At 41.1% G+C, this 9,300-nt stretch overlaps 1 protein-coding gene across 1 annotated transcript in view; it reads right to left on the reverse strand.

Annotated features, from left to right (window-relative positions):
- Nucleotides 1-9,300, reverse strand: part of LOC101858368 (protein sel-1 homolog 3) — a gene marked incomplete in the record, with an annotated part of 68,034 nt that overhangs the window by 32,596 nt on the left and 26,138 nt on the right. The window contains 4 exon segments of the mRNA XM_013089415.2: nucleotides 692-865; nucleotides 3,841-3,903; nucleotides 5,077-5,214; nucleotides 5,701-5,820. Coding sequence (XP_012944869.1) covers nucleotides 692-865; nucleotides 3,841-3,903; nucleotides 5,077-5,214; nucleotides 5,701-5,820 — 495 coding nt within the window.

Consider the following 9,300-nt stretch of genomic DNA (forward strand, 5'->3'; position numbering starts at 1 on the left):
CACACATGTCAGAATTGAGAGAGGCAAGCTGTGAGGCAAAATTCCTTCGAAGTTTCCTACCACGCGGGATTACATTTTGCGTGCAGAATTTAAAAAAATAATTATCGCCGCTAAAAATGTATTTCATTTTAGGAATCAGGGTATCAAAATAATAAAAGTGCCTGGTGTAGAACTTGATTTGATACTATATTTAAACTTAAACAAACATCGTGTTTGAAAGTCAATTTTGAATCTGAAGTCATGTATCAAGGTCACCCGCTTCATTGTGCATCTGACGTCACAGCTACTAGGCGTAGGCCTACACACTGCACACGTCCCTGGGCTGGTAAAAAAAAACACATCCCCAGAGCCAGTACTGGAGGCCTGGTGCCAGGGATGACACATCCATGTCCAGGTTGTACTCATCTCGTTATGTGATTTCATTTTGCCACCTTTAAATTCTAACAATACAATATAAAATAATTGTAGCCCAAACAAAAGTCTTAAGTCCATAAAGTAGGTCTTGTTTCAATAAGAGTTTTATGGCACTTGCAACACAATTAGGTCGTAAAATAAGTGTCAAAGCTTAGAGGTGTTACAAGAGAATAAGAAATACACGAGAAAAGAGGAAGAGACATAAGAACGATAGACGCTTAATGTGAAAGAAGAAGCAAACCACACCAACCAGAGCACCCGTCAACCACCCACTCACCAGGTCCACGGGGTGCTGAGGTACCATGCCGTAGTGGTACATGTGACCCAGGTAGTAGCCGCTGTCCATGTGGCCCATGAATTTGGCCTTCCGGAACATGTTGAGAGCCTGGGTCATGTTGTGGTCAATCTCTAGCGCCATCCAGCCCAGGGCCGTCATAGCGTGGGGGTTTTTCTGGGAAGAGATGGAGAAATTACTTACTTTAATTTTTACTTTTTCTTTTAGTTTTTCATCCTCTGTTGCCGTTAAGCGTCGAGGGGAGATGCAGTTTTCTATGGTAGGCCAGCTCCGCAGCTCTTTCAGTTGTGATGTTATGTTTTCTTAGGGTTTCCTTGACACCCTCGATCCACCTTTTGCGTGGCCTTCCTCTTCCTTTATAGCCTGAGTGCTTGGTGTTGTAGGCTCTCAAGGCTGGCTCGTCAGGTGACATACGTAACAGGTGACCAAACCTTTTATCCTCTGTCTTTCTTTGTAACGCAGGCAGGACTCAGTGCCGATAGCTGCTCTTACGTCTTCACGTCTTCATTTCTCTGCCTGTCTCGTCTTGTGATGTTAAGGGTTTTGCGGAGACATTTGATTTCGCATGCGGTGATTTTGCTTTCATGGGTTTTGCTTAAGGTCCAGGTCTTGTGTGATTTTACTTTATTGTGCCTTGCTTACGTCCTGGTGGGAGTGGTCGTTTGTACAGGTCATTGTTTTGGATTGGTAGTTGTTAGGGAAGGTTCGGTTGTACATCATAGCAGAAAAAGAAGAAGAAAAACTGGTGTATTAGTAGGAATAGAAGACGAGGGTGAAATTGTACAGGTTTATTAATGCTTATGTCAACACTAGCAGGTTATCTAAGAGGTTGTACCTCCGAGGTTAACGTCCATCTTCGTAAGGACCGAGCCAAAAGGGATATTCGTGTAAGTTGCCTTTCCCAAGGACACAGCGTCTGAACAAGCTGAGTCTCGAACCCCCATAACCACAGTCTCACGATTATGAGTCCGGTAGCCTAATCACTAGGTCACCGACGCCACCTTTCTCAGAACAAGGACACATCGGGGGTATACAGTGGAATCTGAGCGAGACAGCCACCCAGTGTATAGTCAAGGAGAAAAGTGGTTGTCTTTGGCAGGTGCTTTTTAAACAATTAAGATAATTATGATAATGATAATGATGATACCAATTTAAACCCTTTATATGTCAAGACAATATACACATCACTCCAGAAAGCCATAGACATTATAATACAAATACACCTCTGATGAGGACAACAAATTTATGCATTCTCAGTCTAACAAACACCCCAGACAGCGCAAATGGTGTATTATTAGGAATAGATAGAAGACGCACACAATAATTTACAACTTTCAACACTTTGTATTATACAGTCAAAATCGTCCAAGACGGACCCCCATTTTGGAGAAGAAAAGTTGTTGTCTTAGTCAGACGGACATCTTGAACTTTACTTTACTTTACTTTACTTTACTTTCCTTTTACTTTTTCCGTCCTCTGGTATCCTTACGATTTCGAGGGGAGATGCAAGTTTCGGTCCTGTGCTAAATGTGTAGCGTCAGTAATAGATATGTTATGCTGTTCCAGGACCTTTTAAGATAAGGTAAGATAAGATTGTACTTTATTATCCCAGAGGGAAATTTTCCTTGGCTGTACAGGACCGTAAAAACACATGCAGGTATGCATAAAAAAATTAATTTATATATTACTCTCATTAAAATTCAATATGAAAAGAGAAGTAAAGCTTATAGAATGTACATTTACATCAAATGAATCATTCAACAACATACAGGAGTTTAAACACAAGACCTTTGGAGTTATATAGATATATACTCTAAGAGCAACACACATCTATGCTCATTCTGACAAAAGCCTTAAGCTAGAAGGCAAAAAACTTCTTTTATATCTTTCTTTCTTTGTTTTTGGAGGTACATATCTGCCGCTGCGTGATCTTACAATTTGTGTGGAAAGAGGGTGTGATGGGTCGTTCATAATGCTTTTTATCTTTTTTATACGTGTGGTGTTATACATTTCATCCATTCAATTAAAATCATATCCAGAGATCTTGCTGGCTTTCTTAATGGTTCTGTCAAATTTTTCTTTGCCTTTCACCTTACAATTCCCACCCCAGCAGCAAATACAAAATAATAGCACAGTTTCAATCTTAGAATGGTTTAAAAAAGGGACATAATCTTATTGTCAATACGGAAACTTCTTAATTTACATAAAAGAAACATTCTTTTCTTTAATTTTTTTCACCCCTTCCAGTCAGGTCTTTCTTGATCATCCTCTTGATTTAAAGCCGGATTCACGGGAGTGGTAAGCTCTAGCCACTAGTTGTTTCTGGGGCATCCTGGTTAAATGTCTGAATCATTTGTGAGGCAGCGTGGTGGAATCAGGCTCTCGTCAAAATAATCAAAGTGAAGAAACTTGCATTTTTCCGCAGGTTTGTGAATTTTTTTTATCAAACTTTTGTTTTTTGGCTCAACACCTTTCATGGCAATTAAATAACTCATTTCGTTGTGGATTTTCCTGAAAAGCTTTGATTGAAGGCACAAAAATATTAATTTTCAGTTACAACGGACTCTTAAGCTAAGGAAATAACTAATAACTAATCTAATCTTTGGCAGCTATTTTCTCACTAATTTTACATTTGAAAACTGGTGATCCCCACCTCCTTCTTTCGCAAACATCTCGACTTGTATCCAAGATAAATTGATATTTTTTTCATCCAAATAAAGACAAGTGAACAAGCTTTAAGATGATACCAATAACTCTATACATGCCAAAAAATTGACGAGAGCCTGATACCACAACGCTGCCTCACATTTGACTCTTTGACGCTCAATGACATTTATTTCTTGTGGTATTCCGGTTTGTTGGCGTATGGTCTCGTTCCTTATGCAGTCTTTTCAGGTGACATTGATGGTTTTGCAGAGACACCTCATTTCGCATGCATTGATGTTACTTTATTGTGCCTTGCTTACGTCCTGGTGGGAGTGGTCGTTTGTACAGGTCATTGTTTTGGATTGGTAGTTGTTAGGGCAGGTTAGGTTGTACTTCATAGCAGAAAAAGAAGAAGAAAAACTTGTGAATAGTTATTATCGTTAGGAAAACTTCAGCAAAGACAACACAAGAGTGTGTCCACTCACCAGCTTAGCGGCTTTCTCCACCATCTTTCTGCCTCGGGTGCGGTTGGGTCGAACCCCTATGCCCTGGAAAAAAACATGTAATATGATTAATAAAATGACTCACATTCCAAGGGTCTTGATCACAATTGTTTGTTCGTTTGTTTGTTTGTTTGTTTGTTTGTCTGTTTGTTTGTTTGAGTAAAGAGAAGCACATCCACTCATGTAAGACAGACAGACAGAAACAACAGAGAAAAAATAAAGAATTAGAACCTATCAGTGGCGCCCTCCAACCACCGAGACTATTGTTTGGTTCACATCTAGTTTCTCATGTGTAAAAGTAGACCACCATTCAAAACACCATTTGATAATAGTAATAAATGATAACAATAAATTGCATTTGCAATGCACACATCCCTAATCAACAGCAAGCTCTATGCGCTATACAATATGTGAAGCAACATGGTGGAATCAGGCTCCCGTCAAAATAATGAAATCAAAGAAAACAGCAGTTTTCTCCCTGCTTAGCAATTTTTATCAAATTTTTGTTTTTCGGCTCAACACCTTTTATGTCCATTTACAAACACATTCCTTTGAGGATCTCACCGAAAACGTTGATTAAAGGCACAAAAATATAAATTTACATTTTCCATGGACCCTCCAGCTTTGAAATTTATCAAGCTTTGGCGGTCATTTTCTCGCTAATATTCCCTCTTAAATCAGGTGACCCCCACCTCCTTTAATCCAAAATATCTCCACTTCTATTGAAGATGGATGGGTAATTTTTTCATTGAAAGCAAGACAAATGAACAAGCTTTAAGATGATACCAATAAGTCAGTATGCCTAAAAATTGACGAGAGCCTGATTCCACCACGCTGCCTCACATATGTGCAATAATATCTTTATCTGTAGATCTGTAGATGATTTGGGACGTGTGAAGAGCTCTACTTCATTTTGAGGGATACTTTTCTTTTTGCAAGACCAGGCCTCCAGTTGACAGACGATATAAAAGAAAAGAGGAAATACATTGAAGAGAGGGTGGAGGACACTTTCTCCACACTTCAGAAATTGTGGCATCCCACCTGAAAGAAAAAGGACGGGGGGGGGGGGGGGGTTCCAGTGGTTTGGTACATTGTATCTGTACTACGTTACTCTATAAAGTATAATCTAGGCCTGCCTAGGATAGATCTGTCTTTTGTATTTTCAAAAAGAAGTTTCAAAAACCACAGCACAAAATTGCGCCCCAAAGATGCACTCACCCTGTATTCCATGATGCCGTAGTTGAACATAGCGTCCACATTGCCCATCTCTGCACCCTCCCTGAACACTTGCATGGCGTTCTGCAGGTTCCTCTGGAGACCCTGGGCTCCATGGTACATCATCAGCCCCAGCTCAGACTAAGTGGGAAGAGAAGGAAAGAAACACAAAAGAATAAAACAAACACGGACCAATTTTATCGTATTCTGCATAAGACAAGTCAAGCAACCTGGCGAAAGAGTAAAACTTAGACTATAGACCAATTGCAAATTAACACATCGTGGTGAAAAGAATATTATAGGCTTACGTGTAACGTTTATCACATCCTGATGAAAATGTAGGCCTACATTTTATGTGAACTAACCTACTATCTATACATCAAAGCAAAAAACAAAACAAAAACCAAAACAACCAACCCAAACCATTAAGATGTAGGCCTATAGAAAAACGATCATTCACACCTAGGTATGAAATGAACATTATACAGAGAAATTTTGCAAATAATTCTTTCTTTCTGTTTTTAGTGTGTGTGTGTGTGTGGGGGGGGGGGGGGGTATTTACTTTTTTAAATAAAGAAGCAAAAAGAAACCTTGATGAAACTTTTACTACTATGCCATAGTTCAGACCTGTGCGGTGGCGACCCCGTTCTGAGCCTGGTGTTTGAGCCACAGGAAAAGGTCACCGACCTCGCTGGTCTGTGCGTCAATCCTGGCCTCGTCGATCAGCCGGATGCTCTCTGTGGCGATCTGAGGAGAACATCATAATTAGGCCTAGGCCTGCTATGTCACTTATTCAGAATTACAAAGTTCCTTCTGTCATTTTCGGCCGTTTTGAGTTACAATGACCATGAGGTCAGAAACCAAAATGTAGTATCTCCAGTTTCAAAATTGTTTAAGCTTATTCAGAGTCGTTATCAGGATATTCAAAGTATTGCATTCGAAAAAGCTTGCCATGATGTGAAACTCAAAATCTTTTTTTAAATCTTTTTTTTTATAGTAGTGTTTTACGGCGCTCGCAACTGCATAAGTCATATGAGCGAGCGGGACACACCTAATATTTTAAGTTGGTAGGAAATTTTTGAATTTTGCCCGGGTGGCGGCCGAAGCCTACTCTTATCGATTTTAGACCACCAAGGGATCTTTAACGTGCGCAACTTGCACACGGGCCCTCCGAGATTTTTCGCCCTTGTCCGAGAAGGCTAGGTGTAGATCTTTCCTACCAGAAGATCAGGGGTGTAGCTGAAAGACTGCAGTAAGAAGAAGCGAAGGAGTAGCAGTAGAAAGGCTGCAGAAAGAATCAGGAGCCCAGAGGAAGGGGCAAAGGAGGTGAGGGGGTGGGGGCAGAAAGATGAGACGAAAGCAGACGACAGAACTCAAAATCTTTGACGTCAAATTTCTCAAAACTAGGTAATGAGCGGATAGATCGTTGTAATTCTGAGGTAGCGATGTGCCACGACCAGGTGGAATCAGGCGTTCGTCAATTTTGTGGCACATGGAGTATAGACTATAGAGTTATTATAATCATCTTGAAGCTCACGGCATTCATCTGTCTGACTCTGGCATTTGGCGAAAACCCTCCTCAAAGAAACTCGCCCATCTATCTTGAATAGAAGTAGATACAATATTTGCGATTGAAGTAAGTGGGGTCGCCTGGTGTCAGAGATAACATTAGCGAGAAAATTGCTGCTTAAGTTTGGTGATTTCCAAAGCTTGAGTATCCTTGGAAACGGGAAATTTATATTTTTGTGCTTTTGATCAACGATTTTCCTGTTTCCTGTAAAATCCACAGTAAACGTGTTTTAAAATTGACGTAAAATGTATTGAGCGCTAAAAGGAAGAAAGTTCAAAGAAACAACCCCCCCCCCCCAACTAGGCCTAGACTACTCCAACGACTAGAACATCTTTAGACATTTTTTATCATTATTTTGATGAACGCCTGATCTCACCACGCTGCCTCACTTATTTCATAAAAGTGTTAACTTGAAGAATTTGTTCTCCATTGTTGGTCCCAACAAAATTTTCGAAAAGGTTTTGTAATAGATCATTGGTTTGTTATTCAGATAATATACGATTCTTTAAAAAAAATGTAAACGACTGTTTTTTCTGTTTCGTTTTTGTAGGAGTTCCTTTGCAACACAATTAGGTAATTAAGTGTCGAGGATAAGAGGTGTTACAGGAGAGTAAAAAACACAAAAAAGAAGGAGGAGAGATAAGGAAGATAAATGTGAGATAGAAAAAAAGGGACAAACTACGCTAGAGCACCCACCAACTACCCACAATTGCTATAGCAATCTGGTGACTGTGAAGGTGTAGTCAGTAGGCATATACATATATCCTGTGTGGGAGGATTTCCGTAACGAGCGACCACTTTGAAACAGAGTAGAATAGAGGGCTAGGGGTAGGGTTAGGGGTAGGGTTAGGGTTAGGGGTAAGGGTAGGGATAGGGATAGGGTAAGGGTAGGGTTAGGGGTAGGGGTCGGAGTAGGGGTAGGGGTCGGAGTAGGGTTAGGGGTTGGGTCAGGGTTAGGGTTAGATCTAGAACTAGGTCTCTTCTTTTATTGTGTTTGTTAGGGTGTCGGTCGTTACGGAAGTCCTTCCTGATGTGTTAACGCACGTCACGTAAACATAACTGCTGTAGCAATCTGAAAACACAGAACACTAGCCTAACAAACAATAGGACTATGTAGTACACTCTACAGCAACATAACTGGCTTGAGTGATTGTTTTGTTTTAATAGAGGTTTTACGGCGCTCGAAACTGCATAAAGTCATATGAGCCCCAGAAGATTGGAGGAGTTACAAGAGAGTAACAAACATAAAAAAGGAGTTGTGATAAGGACGATAGATGTTTGATAGGAAAGAAGAAGCAAACAACACCAGAGCATCCACGAGTAATTGTTTGAGTAAAGAGAAGCAGTTACTTTGTGGTGAAATGTGTAGCCTAACACGTGTGTGGGCCACTGATTGTGTTCAGTAACTAATGTACGTGTTCTGGGCTAGTGTTCTGCGTCTTCAGATAGTCACAGCAATAATGTTGATGAGGTTGGAGGGCGCCACTGGTAGGTCCTACTTCTTTACTTTACCCCTCTGTTATTTTCTGTCTGTCTTTCTTACTTTTCCCCAGCATTAAATGACCATTGTTGTGTCGATGTGCTTCTCGGCAGGAGGAATTCCGTAACGACCGACCTCTATACAGAGTAGAATAGAGGGTTAGAGTTACGGTTAGGGTTATTGGTAGAGTTTGGGGTAGGGGTAAGGGTACGGGACGGGTAGGGTTAGCGCCTGGGTCAGGGTTAGGGTTAGGTCACTTCTTTAGGCTATTGTGTTTGTTGTGGCGGTCGCTCGTAATGGAAGTCCTTCCGCTATGGCAATCTGAAGTCACCGAACACAGTCAGTACACACGTGTTATATAGGCCACGCACCAACACCACAACATACTTATCATGGCAATCTGAAGACACAGAGCACAGTAGCTACTCAATCAAGTATTGCACACCACAGAAACATACTGCTTTGACCATCAGAAGACACAGTAGGCTACATACGTGTATTGCACACCACCACCACAACATATATGCTGTGGCTATCTGAAAACTCAGAACACCGTTTGTACACGCAAAAAAATAGTAAACTGTTTTGATACAACACGGTTTTGCATGAGCTTAATACACCGTTTCAACAAACTCTATATCTAGATCTATACCTTGGCAGCTAGTCACGTAGTGGTGCCTACGGATCAAACGCCCATCTCCGAAAGGAGCCATTTAAGAACCTTTAAATTCCTCGAAAAACCCCTTGGCTAGGTCCAAGACTGCACGTTCCGTAGGGGATTGGAACCCGTTTCGTCAGCCACACAGCCAAGTGTCCAAGTCCCCACAATATCATGTCACATGGGAAGTATGTCACCTCAGAATTGATCACAATGCAAAAGGGAAATGACTAGAGAAACGAATTCTCTTGATGATTGTACAATAAAATAAAACATATTATTATGTTAAGCCAATAGTGCAGGCTACAGTTGACACAAGAGCTCGTGTCGCTGACGTCACCAACGAAAACAAACGAGGGCTGCGTGTGCTCACTCTGGGACGCTGACCATCGAAGAAACGAACAACAAATGGTGAGCACTTTTCGAGACCCACGTACGGAGACGTCTCGACGGTCAAAGGAGGGAATTTACCACAGCTTGCACTGAAATGTGTGGGGGGCCACGTCTGTGGGGGCTGTT

The sequence above is a fragment of the Aplysia californica genome, unplaced genomic scaffold, assembly GCF_000002075.1.
Source record: "Aplysia californica isolate F4 #8 unplaced genomic scaffold, AplCal3.0 scaffold00947, whole genome shotgun sequence".
Classification (NCBI taxonomy): domain Eukaryota; kingdom Metazoa; phylum Mollusca; class Gastropoda; order Aplysiida; family Aplysiidae; genus Aplysia; species Aplysia californica.